The sequence below is a fragment of the Haliotis rubra genome, unplaced genomic scaffold, assembly GCF_003918875.1.
Source record: "Haliotis rubra isolate DU_JTF1 unplaced genomic scaffold, ASM391887v1 Scf142, whole genome shotgun sequence".
Taxonomy (NCBI): domain Eukaryota; kingdom Metazoa; phylum Mollusca; class Gastropoda; order Lepetellida; family Haliotidae; genus Haliotis; species Haliotis rubra.
Window position 1 is genome coordinate 1,660,221 of NW_025765359.1, and position 16,390 is coordinate 1,676,610.

A 16,390-nucleotide genomic window follows, 5' to 3' on the forward strand; every position below is an offset into this window, starting at 1 on the left:
AAGAACCTTCCAAGCACAGAATAGTTTGAGGTACAGTTACAACACGTCATTGTGTTGATAGCGTACGATACAAATAATTTACGACACTTCCTTCAGTTGTTAGCTTCCGATACAAAATATTTTACATCACTTCACTCCGTTGTTAGCTCACGATATTAAACATTTTAGAACAATTCACTCTGTTGGTAGCTTGCGGTACAGTTATGTATCACTTCATTGATTTGATAGCTTACGCATACAATATTTTACCTCACTTCCTTGACAGCTTGCCGGTAAAGAATAATTTTCAGGATTTTAAGTATTTGTACATTATCAAACTGATGTATCACTTACCACGAACATATGGCATGCTTCTGATGGTGGTTGCTTTCACAAACATTGGAGTAACTCTCCCAGTTTGTTTCATTGGTGTAGTGGGGATGCTGATCATTCTTATATCCGGTGTTGTTGTCTGCGTGGGGGGAGGTGGCATCAGTAGCGGTGTTGATGCATGTTGAATCTCGTCTGGTGTATCAATTTCTGGGGTGGGAGGGATGTCTGGTAGTTCATCCATCGTTAGCGCCATATTTTCAGCCTGTTGCACGTACTGAGGTGCATCAGTCAAAAGTTGATTGAAGATATCTAATGTCATAGATATGCTCTTTCTCTGGTGTCTAGCATTCCAGTTCGTAAGTTGAATTGATAGACAAAAAATGTTTGTCTGCAAACTGAACATTAACTGAATCAGACATGATTTCAGCATGGTCAGTCGAATGAACTGCAATGAAAGAAGTGAGCAGACTTCGTAACTGTTCACTGGTGAAAGCTGTATTTATAACACATCATGATTTAGCACAAAATGTGCTGTACCTGGTCATGCCCAACCACAGTTAGCCACTATTACCAACCAACCTCACTGACTTGCAGAAAAGGAGTCGTGACTAACGTTGACACGTCACTTTTCAAACGTGAACGTAGACACACCCCTCTTTCATTCCAAAACACGTTTTATCAATACGTCTACAAGTACCGAGCTACCCACGCCGACGTACAGAAAAGAAGCGAGTAACCGTGATGCAACACTCTTTTTTGAGGAATAAAATGATGGGGTTATGCGCAACTGGAAACACACTTCAACAGACCATCAGAAGAGTTGTGCCAGTCTCGGAAAGCATTCTTGTCTTAAGAGTGTTAGGACGTTTTGTTTTTCTAACAGCGGACGTGCAAGCAACAGACACGTAAGTAACAATCAGAACATTTTTATCATTAGCTTTTTCTTTTATAACTTTAAACCATATCATTGTTAGAAACGTTCTATCATAACTTTTATTATTTCAGATAAACAAAGTAGAAGTTTTCAAGAAAAAACATGCAATAGCGGATCGTATTCAAATTTTTAGTAGGTGAATAACTACGGGTAACAAAATGTCTGAGGAAACAACATGTCCTGTCTTCCAATGTGAAATTTGCGGGCATTGTTTCAAACAAAAACGTTATTTGTTAAGACATCAGAGACATTGTGGGCAAGTGAACACATTGTTTACCTGCAACCATTGCCATCGAACCTTTAATCGGAAAGACAATTTAAAACGCCATGTTAAAAGTTGCTCCAAAAATGTTGTCTATTGTCATCAATGTCCGCATTGCTTTGATCACTTTAGCAGTGAATCCAGTTATCAAGGGCATGCATGTAAGTGTGCGACATCTGTCGCTGGTGAACATATATGGCGAACTTGCCATCAATCTTTCCCAACTTCTAAAGCATTAAGAATGCACAAACATAAAACTAACCATGACATGACAGGTGGTGGTAAAGGCAAACGTAGGAAAAAGGCTAAAACAGCCACATTATCTGTTCCTCCTCCAACTTCTCCTCTACCTAACACCCCTCCTTCATCCGATAATACCTCACGATCATGTTCGAGACGGTCCTTACAGGGAGATGTTAGAGACTATGACTTTGACGGACGGAATAACGCGGATCCACTGAATTTCATGATCAATGAACAAAGTCAGGTTATTGATACAATTGAGGATGAAATTCGTGAGAAAAAAGCAGTGAAATGGGGGTTGTGTCTCCATATAAGAATGGTTAAACCTATTCGTGAAGATGATAGTACAAGTTACCATGAGGCTAATTTCAGAAGTGTCATGACTATAGCTACAGAGGGAAGGGACTTAAATGAACAGTATCTTGAAGCCGTGCACAAGATGCTTCAGACACTGGATGATTACGAGGGGGTTCATTCTGGTTTGAATATCTCCGTTATTGTACTTTTGAAACTCACTGTGGTAAAGTTTTAGCCTTTTAAAGGCGGAAGTTATATTCCACTCCCACAAACTCTTGTTAAGAAATCCAAAAGTATTATCAACATCAAAAATGATGATAACCTTTGTTTTGTCTACAGCATTTTAGCAAAACTGTTTCTGGCTTCTCATAACAAAGACCGTGGAGTGCATTATCAACCTTATTTAAACAGATTGAATTTAGAAGGATTTATTTTTCCCATGACTTTAAAACAAATTCCACGATTTGGAGAAGTCAATGAGATGAGTATCAATGTGTATGGATTTGAAGATAATACTTTGTATCCCATGTACATCAGCAATCTGCTAGACGTAGATGAAAACAGAAAGATTGATTTGTTGTTGCTTTCGCAAGAAAGTGAATCAGATGATTTTGAAGGAATCTTAGGGTTAGAAGAATATGAACCCATGGACGTAGACGTTAAACCAAATACACATTACTGTCTCATTACCAGTTTAAGTGGGTTAGTCAGAAACAAGCAATGTAATAACCGCACTCAGTTCATCTGTCGCAAATGTCTTTGGTGTTATACATCACAACAATGCTTGGATAAGCATAAAGACTACTGTTATGACAAGGCACAAAGAGTCATTATGCCTAACGCGAAGGATGCTGTGTATCAGTTTGGTTTACGTTCCCAAAGCAAAACAGAAAGAGCCAAGTTTGTTATCATAGCTGATTTTGAGTCATTGCTCATTCCAGAAAGCAACCCAGGTAGTTCACGACTAAATAAACATGTACCTTGTGCTTATGCATACAAAGTGGTGTGCACGGAGGAGCAGTACTCTAAACCTGTACAAACCTATGTAGGAGAACAGGCGGCTGAACATTTTATTGAAAGTATTTTAAGGGAATATGATAACATCCAGACTTTGTTGGATTCTATCAAACCAATGGAACTGTGTGAACAAGATAGGATAACCATCGCCAATGCTACTGATTGTGGCTTGTGTGGAGAACTTTTGAGTACTGACCGAGTGTTAGACCATGACCACCTGACAGGACGTTTTCGACAAGTCTTGCATAATAGATGTAACCTGAATTTATAGTTACGCAAGAAAGTGGTTGTCATGCTTCATAACTCTGAACGTTATGATTCTCACTTAATACTGGAAGTAGCACAACACTTTGGCGACAGAGACATTACAGTCATCCCTCACAATTCAGAACAGTTTCTGTCTTTTACAGTAGATAACAATTTGGTCTTTTTGGATAGTTACAAATTTCTGCAAAGTTCATTAGATGCACTGACTCAAAACCAATTGAACAAAGGTGTAGATTCATTTGCCTATTTGAAAGAACACTTTCCTCATCATGCAAACATGTTAACAAGGAAACTTCCCTTTCCTTATGAATACATGGATGACTGGGAAAAATTGAATGAGGTTTGTTTACCTCCCCAAGAATCCTTCTTCAGTTCTTTGTCTGATGAAAATATTGATCAGGAAAACTATACCTTTGCTCATGAATTATGGAAGGAGTTTGACTGTGAATCCATGAGAGACTTTGTTCGGTTGTATGTGAGTGTTGATGTGCTGCTATTAACAGACATCATAGAGACTTTCAGAACAGGGTGTTTGACAGACTATGGTCTTGACATTTGTCATTATTACTCCATGCCTGGGTTCTGTCTGGATGCTGCCATGAAAATCACAGATGCCAAACTTGATTTGTTCACTGATGTTGACACTTACAATTTTATTGAAAATTCCATTCGTGGTGGTGTGTCTATGATTAGCAAGAAATATGCAGTTGCTAACAATCATCACCTATCAGATTTTGTTCCTATGATAGACACCTCCTTTCTTCTCTACTTTGATGTTAACTCCCTCTATGCAACTGTCATGTTACAACCCCTCCCCATTGGAAACTATCAGTTCTGAGGAGTATGGCAGCATTGACTGGTCAACTGTAGATACACAAGGAGATACAGGCTACATCCTTGAAGTGGATTTGTTGTATCCCAAACAGTTACACAAAGCTCATGCCGCTTTTCCAGTGGCTCCTACACATGATGATATTCCCTACGATGAGTTTTCACCTGCTCACCAGGAACTGTTAACACATTTGAACTCAGCCAAGAAATCGTCCGGTAAAAAACTTTTCACTACTCTGAAAGATCGTTCCCACTACGTGGTTCACTTCAAAACGTTGCAGCTGTATCTGAGACATGGATTGATATGTACAAAAATACACAGAGTGCTCAAATTTAGACAAGGAGCATGGCTGAAACCTTACATTGATCTTAATTTGGCTAACCGCAAAAATGCCAAGGATGAATGTGATAAAGATCGGTATAAACTTATGAACAATTGTGTGTTTGGACGGTTCTGCATGAATAAACGAAAACATAAAACAGTTCAGTTGGTGACACAGAGGTCCAAACTTCGAAAATGTGCAGCTAAAAGTAACTTCAAGCAGGTCAAAATATTTTCAGAAGACGTGACTGTGGTAGAGTTGGAGAAATTATCCGTACATTTAGACCAGCCCATTGCAGTTGGTTTCACCATCTTGGATTTAGCCAAATATGAAATTTACTCCTTCTTTTATGATGTCATGCAAAGACAGTATGGACCAGAAAGACTTGACCTTTTGATGACAGACACGGACAGTTTGTTCATGCATGTACATGCACCTCCACATGAGCTCCTTTTGGATCCTTATGTGTTCATGAAACTCAATTCGCATTTGTTTGACACTTCAAACTATGCATCTGATGACCTCAAAGGGTTATATTCGAATAAAAATCGCAAGGTGACTGGTAAAATGAAGGATGAAGCAGGTGGGAGCATCATATTAGAGTTTGTAGGGTTAAAAAGTAAAATGTACTCTTTCCTGATGCAAAAATCAAAAAACGTCATCGAAAAAAAGACAGCCAAAGGCATTAAGAAATCTGTCATCAAGAAATTTCTCAGACATGATATGTATAAACAATCATTATTTGATCAGAAGAGGTTCAGTTGTTCCTTTCACTTGATTCGATCACACAATAACACTTTGTACACAGAGAGGCAAAGCAAAGTGGCATTGACACCAGTTGACAACAAGCGGTATCTGTTAGATGATGCTATTCACAGCGTCCCATATGGATATTCACCGAACTAAAACTTTGTATATACTCCCTATGTATGTGAAGACATCTTCACTGGAAAACAGTAGTCAGCAGGTATGTACTTCATTTACTCATTCGACATATATTTATTTGTTCATTTATCTATCTATTTATTTAATTATTAATTTATTCATTTGTCCATTTTCAGCATCAAAATGGATATGAAGAGATATGTATACAGGTTGATAAATGTCAATGGTGAAACGCTGCGCGAAGGTCAAACCTTAAGAAGAACACGTATGGCAGCTTACCAAGCAGCACAGAGGGTTCTACAACGATTAATGGAACGAGGTGTTGCAAACACTGTGTATCCTATGGAAGTGCATGAAATTTCCACCACAAGACAGTCTCTTGAGCGTGCACGTGACTTGAGAAAAAATCGTCGGAAGTTTGAGTCTATTCTGGAAACTCTCTACCTGAATGAACTCCAGAGAAGTGTTACAAAACTGTGTCAAGACAATTGTTATGGATGTGAAGTTGATCATCCCTCTCAAATTCACCAGGGGCGGTGGGGTAGCCTAGTGGTTAAAGCGTTGGCTCGTCACGCCGAAGACCAGGGTTCGATTCCCCACATGGGCACAATGTGTTAAGCCCATTTCTGGTGTCCCCCGCCGTGATATTGCTGGAATATTGCTAAAAGCGGCGTAAAACTAAACTCAGTCAGTCAGTCAGTCTCAAATTCACCACCAGTGTGTGATGATGGATAGTGCTGAAAAGGTGGACCTCTATTTTGAGGACGCTCTGAGCGGAATACCTCATCAGAACATTTTAGAAAGAGCACGACAACAACGTACACAACTCAGACTAGACTTCCATGACAGACATACGGTCTGTTATGAAAACATTGATTATTTGAATTCTGGTTTGCTTTCCAACATAGGAAAAGAGAGACTAGAGATGCTAACCAAACTCAACATGAGTTTACCATAAACAAGACAAACTAATCATTCAGTAATCCATTTTTTATTTCCTTGTACATAATATGTATAGAATGATGGATGTACATTAAAAAGGCTCAATTGCCCTTACTTTTGCTGTACCTGGCACACCGTCAGATGCTTTGCGTTTTAAATATAAAGTATTTACAGTTTTCTTCTTTTTGTCTTTCTTTTGTCTGCTTTTCATGAGATGTTTAGGAACATGCGAATGTCTTAAAAGTTTATAAAAGTCACTAAATCCTACTGGACGGCGACTTTTAACACCTGCTTTCATGATAACAAAACGGATCAAGTCTACTATGTTCGAACCATGCAACACCGCACCATTAGGTAACACAAGTTGTAAATCTTCTGTCAGTCCTATTTGTCTGTTTAGAATGTTTTCGTTCACAAATATCCACAAAGTCATTAACTTGCCGATGGTTTTTGTAGACGAAATACCTCTAATGATCTGTTCAGGTACACAAAGCATGATGTCTATGTTATCCTTCACAACAGATGCATGTGTTTCTTCCTCACCGCTGTTACTAGATCTATTATTATGGTTCATAATCTTCAGATCTTGTTTCGTTGTCAGATGATCCTGAATCGGTGTCTGATTCACTGTCTGAGGAGGAATCTTTTCTTCTTGATTGTTCATCAACCTCTGGTAGGTCTCTCTTGTTAGAAGAACCATAGGCTTGCTCATAATGAATCGATGAGAGGTATGCTTGATAGGATCTTATGCAAATGGGAAGAACCGAATGATGCATCAGAATCAGCTCACGTTTCTCGTGGTTGCTAACTGTCTTGCTGGCTAAAGATCGAATGCACTTCTTGTAGCGTGTCAGTCGTATTTTATCACTGTCTGGTAGAGGTATGATTCCTCTCAGAATGTTAAATATAAGAGTAATCACCCACATAAGCTGTCCATGTGACGCATGTATTAACAAAGCCTTTCTTTGTCCAACACCGGCTTGCTCCAACATCAGAAGAAAATTCAAATGTTTTTCTAGTAGTTCACTCATGATGCAATGTTTAATGTTCGATGTACCACTTTCGAATGTACAAGTATAGGATAGTCAACAGGATTTTATTACTTTTTATCCTTTCTTGGGTTCAGACACCATGAGCATATAGCTACAGTGAGGAGACAGTCTGAAGTGTTCGGTCTTGGGATCATCATCATGTAACCATTGATGTAGGCGAAGCTTGCATTTGAAGCAGTAGACTTTATCATATTGTCCTGTGTAAATAAATTCTGCCTTAGCCATGGCTTTTGGTGACTGCTCCATTTGAACAGGCCATTTGCTGAATGACTTCAGTCTGTCACTAAACTTTTCTCCATAGCTCTCAGTGTGTGTCTCTATTTCAACACAATCTGGGAACACATCATTGAAGCGCCCACACTCATCCATGGTTCTGTTCAGTTCAAGTGATGAAAGTGAAATGATGAAAACACCCATAGAGAGACGGATATATATCATCTTGGACATAACTCTATGACTGCGGTAAGTAGACTGTACATGCTTCATCAGGAAATATGTTTGTGCGTAAACGTCCATAGGTTTCATCAGCATAGGGTGAAGCATCCAAAACAAGATACACATATTTATTTCTCCCCACTACATCTTGGAAGGATTCCGTAAAATATTTGCTCTGTCCTGGAAATATTTGCGATGCCAAAATTTGATATTCATGCGCTGAACGTGGGTTAGATAACAGAACAAAGTAATGGGTGTTTAAAGACATGGTTCTGTTACATTCGCCTTTAGGAAAGGCTGACTGTGATCCCCAGATGATGAGATAGTGTGGTATAAAGATGTAAAAACAGAGGGTTCTTACAAATGTCCTGCATGAAGTCATCTACTACCAGTACACACCGTTTATCAGATTCTAAGGAATATGATTTTAACTCCTCTTCCGTAGGTAGTGCATCTTTAAATCGAATGTTGGGAATCACCCTCTCAAGTTCACTGTAGACATCTTGCCACACAGCATAGCAATACACAATCAGGTTGGGTGGTGGATCGAACATGCTACCAGCTTGTTTTAAGAGTCGTGCAACCCAAAATGTTTTTCCACTTGAAGAACCACCCACAACCGATATTGTGGTGGGGGTTTGAAATGGTAACGCACATTCCTCCATGATGTATCCGTATTGCCCTTTATCACGGAACTACACTAAATGTCATGATACAAAGGTATTTATACACAACACAAACATAATCTCATCTACACTAATTTTATTGATTTTCTTTTCTTCTGGTGCATACATAAATAGTATCAATTACAATCTAGACAAGAAGGAGTACAGTATTTGAAATAATTACAAACATATTCAGATACAAAGGTGTCATTCCACATGAAGTTATGTATATCAAACTGATGAAGTATATGGTTTAGACTCTGATGTGCTTTAATTTTACATTAGACATAGTACAAACAATAGAACCCACAGACATTTGAATCTACAGATTGTAACTGGTGATTGTTACGTAAGTAAGAACCAGCATAAACCTTTAAATAGTGGTCAAATTTAACATTAACAGGATCTCCTAAGCTATCGAAGATTTCGGCTCTATTGTGTTTAAAGTACATTGCAATCCAGTGACGGCCGCTGTCTTGTCTGATCTCAGTATTCACAATAAGTCCTACACCTTGTCTTTGCATGAAAGGTGTGATAATAGGAAGTGTATCTCTGGCATACACCCCCAAGACATGTCTCTGTAGGGTTGAATCACACTGAAGGGCACACATCAACTGCGAAGCTTTCATCTCTGTGTTTACTTGATAAAGACGTTTCGAGCCTGATAGATTTCTATGATGGAGTTTCTTTCACTGAGAATGATACAACTCAAGGTTTGGGTTAGTGCAGTTTTGAACTCAATTTCCAACCGCACATTTCCAGATTTCACCAGATTGAGGTATTCAGATTCTCCACACACTTCTTCCAGCTCGAAGACAAACAGTGCATTTCCTAACAAAAACTCTTCTCTAGAAATACAGTTTCCTTGATTTTCTCTCCAAAGCCCCGCTCCATCAAACATGTTCACATAGCTGTTCACATCATCAGCACGGGTTGGACGACCAGGTACACTGACACCATTCACATAGAGGCTGACAGTTTTGAGCATACTCGATTGAAAGTTGAAAGGATTCCCTTCATATGCCCCATTCAAACTCTTGCTTTCCACAAAGCCAACGATGTAGCAGTTGCAATTAGCAATGGGGTGCGTCAGTTGAGAAACGGGGATGCTGTTGACCTTGACCTCAGACTTAGTGAAAGGATAGAGTGCATTGGAGTTATTTTGGAATAGGGTGTTGTGAGCTAGGATCAGTGCCGGGTTGACTTTGAGTTTGCATATTTGGAGATATGCATCGAGTAGCTCAATGGTATACTCTTGTTTAGCTTTACCACTCATCAAACAGAAAGCAGGTGATGATCTGTACAATTTCAAAGTCAAATCTACTCCATTGATCAAATGTCTATTCATACCAAACACATCTTCATACAAAGGACCAGACATGGTCAGTTCTTTGCTTTTCTTGATAAAGTTACCACGTGCAGTCAAACCATAATTGGTTCCAGTGACAGAATTCGTTGATTCAATGGCACTATTGTTTCCACCCTTATCTTTGTAAAACAGCTGTGATGTCATTTGGGACTTTTTGGCATCGGCTCCATAGTTAAGCAATGTCTTCATCATGCTTCTGTAAGCATAATGATTGTTAGTCGAAGACACCAATTGGTTCTGCATATACACTGAAACTTGAGAAAACAACGCCTGCACAAACAGATTGACAGGTGCCACGTGTTCATCATTATCCAATAATGTACCATCCGAATGAGTGACTTTGAGTTTCATATGCAATCTTGTTCGCTTCAAATCGATGTAATTGCTGTCCGAATTAGATATGTGAAATTCCAGTGGGGAGGAGTCATTAATTTGACTGAGCGGGCCTACATCTATAAAATAGTGTTGTTGGATGCTGGACTGATATGGTGGCAGAGTAAATAGGTTTAATGACCTCGGAATCAATTCTTCAAAATCTTTCTTATTCAATAAAGACATGTTGTTCAACTGAAGATGTCGTTTTCTTTCACAGGGGTACACTTGAGTACTTTAGCTGTCTTGGAGGGAATGTTGCCTGTCTGACGTATCTTCCTGGTTGTGATAACCTGTTCACCTGCAGCTCTTTTTAAAGATCTATGACGCTTCCCTTTAGCATTCGCTCTCTCCACCACACTTTGTGGTTCTGAAGTTATCTGCAGTTCGATTTTGGGTTCTCCCGGTTGAGCAACAGGTCGGAGAGATGGAATAACTTTAGGGACAGTTTTTCCGTTAACAACACCAGAAGTACCTGTCATGTGTTTTTTGAAGTAATTCTGCCATTTGCTATAATCAGGGATATACAGAGGGAGGGGATCCATGTTCAATCAGCAAAGGGATAACGCCTCAAGTGAAGTGTTGCATGAGTCTCCTCTTTCAAGAATGACAATGGTATTCCATTGCTCGCTTTTATACAGATTTCAATGTCGGGTGACTCTTTGACCATTACGTGGATATTGTATTCATTGGCAAAGGAAAAGTTGGGACCATTCCTCAGGTAAATGCGTCTTAACAAAGGTAACTGGGTATTCCCCACCTGTGAACTATACACACAAGTTACACAGTACATCTACATAAGGATTGTTCACATGAGTGAGGTCTAGCTTTCCAAAGTTTAACTCAGTTAAAGACACAACCCAAAATCCATCAAACACCAATCTTTGACTAAGCTTTATGCGAAAATGATAGGGGGTGTTATCCTTGAAATAAGAATTTTGTGTGTCAGAGCTCTTGAGAAAAACATATTTCTCCATCATAGATTTTTCAGTTGGTTTTCTTCAACATATGAATCAAAAGAACTAGGCCAACCTAACCAGCGAACCAAAACGTATGTCTTTCCTCTCATGTGTTTCTTTTTTAAGATCTTTTCCACTTGCCACTCAATATCTTCTTCTTTATTAACCCTCTGCAGTTCAGCAGTGTAAAAACTCCCTTTAATAAGTTCGTCGTGGAAATCTTTGATTCTGTACAGAGGTATATCTTGTTTTTTGGAAACGTTCTGTTACTTTAAAGAGTTCTTCTGTCCACTTCAGATCAAGTTCTTTGCTGAAAGGTTTCCTCAGATATGGGATACGGACAAGGTCACCTACTTTATATCTGTATTTCTTTATCACTGAACTTTTTGCTTTCTTTAGTTTTAACAAAGGTTTGACATACAAGTGTTGCCATACTTCCAATTCATTGCTTTTATTAACTTGAGCAGGAGATAAAAGGGGTAAAGACGAATGTATAGTATGGTTGTAGTTGTACACTAAATCAGGTAGAACACTGAGATAATGTTTGGTGTTGTTGCGTGTCATGTAACGCGTGATCAACGATTTCAGTGTTCTGTTGAAACGTTCTACATAATTACTTTTAATGTTTTCGTTGCGTGCGATAGTAATGATAATATTTTGTTTTTCCAAAAAAGATTTGAACACTCCCTTAAACTCACTACCACCATCTACGCGTACCTTTCTTGGTTTCCTTTCTTGAAGTATTTTTCTAAAGGCTTTCAACACGGACTCTGGCTTCTTATTTTCCAAAGGAAGGACAAAGGTAAATCTACTCAGTATGTCAATCACAACAAGCAAATAACGTATACCCTGATTTTCTGTGCTGTAACGGGAAAGATCGGCAAGGTCCACATCCCACATTTCGTCAATGGAATTCACTCTGACTTTCATCCTTTTAAATCTATGCTTGATTGGCTTGTGTAAACTGTAAGCATCTTGGTTGTTGACAAACCATTTCACCTTTCTGAGCTTAACATCAGGTTGAGGTTTCGTCTTCAATACCTGTCGAAGTTTGGATGGTCCATAATAGGCTCCTGGATTGTGAGGATCATAATAATACTTTTCTAATGCTTTTTCGTGCTTCTCTGTCAATACCCTGTTCATCTTTTGTGAACTCACAATGTACTGAATGGAACCAGCTGTGTCAAGCAATATATAACATGAAGGTATAAATAATTATACAACATATACTTTAATTAATAGAGATTCAAGGTTACACAGATATACAATGATAGGGATACATTCACAATTATTGAAACTGGCTGTATCAAGCAATATATAACATGAAGGTATAAATAATTATACAACATATACTTTAATAAATAGAATTCTAGACTACACAGATATACAATGATAGGGTTACATTCTCAATTATTGAAACCGGGTGTATCAAGCAATATATATATAACATGAAGGTATAAATAATTATACATCATATACTTTAATTAATAGAATTCTAGACTACACAGATATACAATGATAGGGTTACATTCTCAATTATTGAAACCAGGTGTATCAAGCAATATATAACATGAAGGTATAAATAATTATACAACATATACTTTAATTAATAGAATTCTAGACTACACAGATATACAATGATAGGATTACATTCACAATTATTGAAAGCGATTTTCTAACAATAACATCTTAACAACACGTTGCTTCAGTTCATTAATCCAGTCTGATGTTTTAAAATGGGTGTCCCGATAGTCTTTAGAGCGGTATGAAACTATGTTCACATGATTCAGAAATGGATCACCACTAAACACTTCCACCCATTTGTCAATCACGTGTTCATCATGGAGTTCAGACATGGCAGTCATGAAACGACGATCAACTTGATCCTGTTCTAACATATCCTTACATGTGTGGATCAGTTCATCCTCGGAATCGAACATACATCCAAAACACAAATCACAGGACAGCCGTCTAAGAATTTTAGACAGTTCCAAAGTGTAACACAAAGTGAGAAGATTTTTCTCACCTTTTTGATGATGAGAAGAACTTTCTCGTCTTTTTGATGATGATTCTTTTAGTTGTTCTAGAATCATCTTGAAACTTCCTCTTAGCATCCTTGACACATTCACTGCGATCTTGAAACCATTCATTAGACTGCATGACTACTGTTTCGTTCAAGCTGTGTGATGGATGCAGAACCTGCTTCCATGAGTAGAAAGATGCTTTATCATTCAGTTTACTGTAAACAGAAAATTAACACTTTTCAATCACAACAGTCTTGTTCATAAGCTCTTGCCTGACCTCCATCAAAGCTTTTCCTAACCAGTTTTGTCCCTTTGAGTTAGATGGATTTAATAGCTTTGGGTTGTGAAGGGAGTGTCAAACACCCCACCGTCTATCATATGGACTGGCTTCAGCCAATATTTTTTGAGAGGTATTTATTAACATATGTTGAAGAGCGGAACACTGAGTAAACTTAGCCAGGGTGACTTTCTTCACAACACTGTAGCTCAACACATCCCATTTATGTTGAATAAAGTTTTTGATACATCTACCCAATCTCTTCTGTTGAACAGGAGAAGAGGCTTTTAAAATGTTTTGAGCTGTATCCACATCACTAAACGTCATTGCCTTCATGTACATGTAATACTGCTCAGCACAGTTGAAGGTTTTACCATCAAGTTCAATCCTAACAGGATAATGTTGACTAAATGGCGAAGATTTTGTATAAAAGAATACGAACCGATCTGTAACTCTTGTTCCCATGATATCTGTTCAGCAAAAGCACACCTTATCTGTTGCTTGCAGTCAGTACAAATAACATTTCTGTAAGCAGTGGAAGTAGATGGGTGCGAGCGTGCGCACACCTATCGGTGAATTCAAACCATGTCATTGGCTAATAGATAATAATCATCATAGCTCATTGGTAGATTTTGAAAACGTGCTGAGTCATCAGGTGTTTTAAAGAATGTAAAGGGATGACTAATCATGACACTGTTCAAACGTTTACCCCTGAGAATCATCCAGTCACGCTGTCCTTTCATAGCTGTTCTATATATAGAGTACTCCATGCATTGAGTATCATTCAGTCACGCCACCCTTTCTTAACTGTTCCAATTTTTGTGACACTAAGCAAACCGTAATTCAAATATAGCCGGAAACCTCTTTCAAACATACGCGTATCCCTCTCGATCTATGTTCTGTGCTGTAGAATGAGGGGTCGTCTGTGCTGTAGAATGAGGGGCCGTCTGTGCTATAGAATATGGGATGAGGGGCTGTCTGTGCTGTAGAATGAGGAGTCGTCTGTGCTATAGAATATGGGATGAGGGGTCGTCTGTGCTATAGAATATGGGGTGAGGGGCTGTCTGTGCTGTAGAATATGTGAGGAGGGGCTGTCTGTGCTGTAGAATATGTGAGGAGGAGCTGTCTGTGCTATAGAATATGGGATGAGGAGTCGTCTGTGCTATAGAATATGGGATGAGGGGTCGTCTGTGCTATAGAATATGGGATGAGGGGCTGTCTGTGCTGTAGAATATGGGATGAGGGGCTGTCTGTGCTGTAGAATATGTGAGGAGGAGTCGTCTGTGCTGTGGAATATGTGAGGAGGAGTCGTCTGTGCTGTAGAATGAAATTTATATCTACTTGGGTCTGATCAACAGTTCACGAACTGTTCACGTTAATGCCTATGAAAGCATTGGTGTGAAACTACTAAAAATTCCAAACAACAGGTGCAAGGTTGAAGGGTCATCGAACCAACTACCTAACATTCACGCCTGCTCAGTTCTCCGTAGTTCGGTGAGCATGGTGTTTATATCAACCCAGTCACAAACGATGCAATGAAATAGCACATTATGCGACCAACCGTTCATCTTACCCAGTGCCTAATCGATTTGGTACTAATTGAAATACTCATTACGACTTTGATTCTAATTGTCACAACAGCAACTTTATCTTATCAAGTTATGAAACGCTTATCCCATGACCTGGAAGTGAATACCATTGTCAAAAAAGACAAATCAGGACACTGACATTTAAAACATAAATGTGAATAGTCTCCCTCTCTGTAACTTGGTGTAAAGTATCTTGCTGTTCGTTCTAATCCATCGACACAGTATGCGCAGTATTGTTAGTCTGCACAGTGTCGTACTGCCAGGGACCAGCCAAGATCGGTACCAGAAATAACGTACCCCTCAGGGAGCTCTAGAGCGGGTGTGTCACAGAGGTGGCATGTGCCATCATCGTGGTGATACTCCACACTGATGCACTCAAAGCCAGTCTCTGCCTTGCATGCGGCAATGCACGCCTGCATTGTTGACGTTGTCAGGATGTTGGTGTTGCAGCCGTCTACTCCAGAATCGGGGTAAGTACTGCTTTCACTGCCGTATGTGGTGCAACCTGAAAAACAACCATACAAACATACATAGAGACGACAAAACCGTTTCCACATCCACGAGTGAGTGAGTACAGGTTTACAGCAATATTCCAGCTATATGGCGGCGTTGCAGCTGATTATTGAAGAATTCTGATAAGTACTGCTTTCACTGCCGTATGAGGTGCAATCTGAAATACAACCATTCAAGCGTAGGTTTATCTTTAATGGAAAGTCATGATTACGTGGTCACAGTAGTATGTCAGCATTCAGACCATTCATCTTATTTAGAAAGTAGAATTATCGAGGAAGTTCATCTGTAAATAATTGAGTGAATTTAATTTTCTTTTGGCATGAGTGTTATTGCGGCCATTTACCTTCAAATGTTACTTCCTTCAATACATGTACCCTTGTAAAAAGCCACATTCCTGTGATTAGTATTCGTAGAGCGCAATAGTGCAGTGGTAAGACGTCAGCCTATCACGCTGAAGGCCCGGGTTCGATCCCCGGTGGAGGCACCTATGTTCGGGTCCATTTGGTTAGTATCCTTGGACAAGATACTTAGATCCACATTGCCTCAGTTCACCCAGCTGTAAAATGGGTACCCCTGAGGATATGCTGGCAATGCGAATGTTTAGTTCATTGTGCCTAACAGGCAGCATGGATGTATGCTCCCCAAGGAGTTGACAGAGTATCGGAAAGTACGATAGTGTACTATGACCGGGGATAGTAATGTACGTAGCGCCGTGAGCAGGCAATGTGCCTAGATATGAGCGCCATATAAGCGGAATATTACTATTACTACACGTATTACAGTTTAGACACCACCTTGACCTATATGTAAAAAACGTATATC

General features: G+C 39.2%; 1 protein-coding gene and 1 non-coding gene across 2 annotated transcripts; one reads left to right on the plus strand and one right to left on the minus strand.

Annotated features, from left to right (window-relative positions):
- Nucleotides 1-9,102: 9,102 nt before the first annotated feature.
- LOC124269105 (uncharacterized protein F54H12.2-like) lies at nucleotides 9,103-10,023 on the minus strand. The gene has a single exon (XM_046704123.1). It carries the CDS (start codon nucleotides 10,021-10,023, stop codon nucleotides 9,103-9,105), a length of 921 nt encoding a protein of 306 aa, XP_046560079.1.
- A 5,961-nt stretch (nucleotides 10,024-15,984) lies between these two features.
- Trnad-auc lies at nucleotides 15,985-16,052 on the plus strand. The gene has a single exon. It is a non-coding gene; the product is annotated as a tRNA-Asp (tRNA).
- Nucleotides 16,053-16,390: the final 338 nt, after the last annotated feature.

Excerpts from the sequence above, each read along its gene's own strand:
- LOC124269105 (XM_046704123.1), bottom strand. The coding sequence starts at position 10,023 with ATGAAGACATTGCTTAACTATGGAGCCGATGCCAAAAAGTCCCAAATG.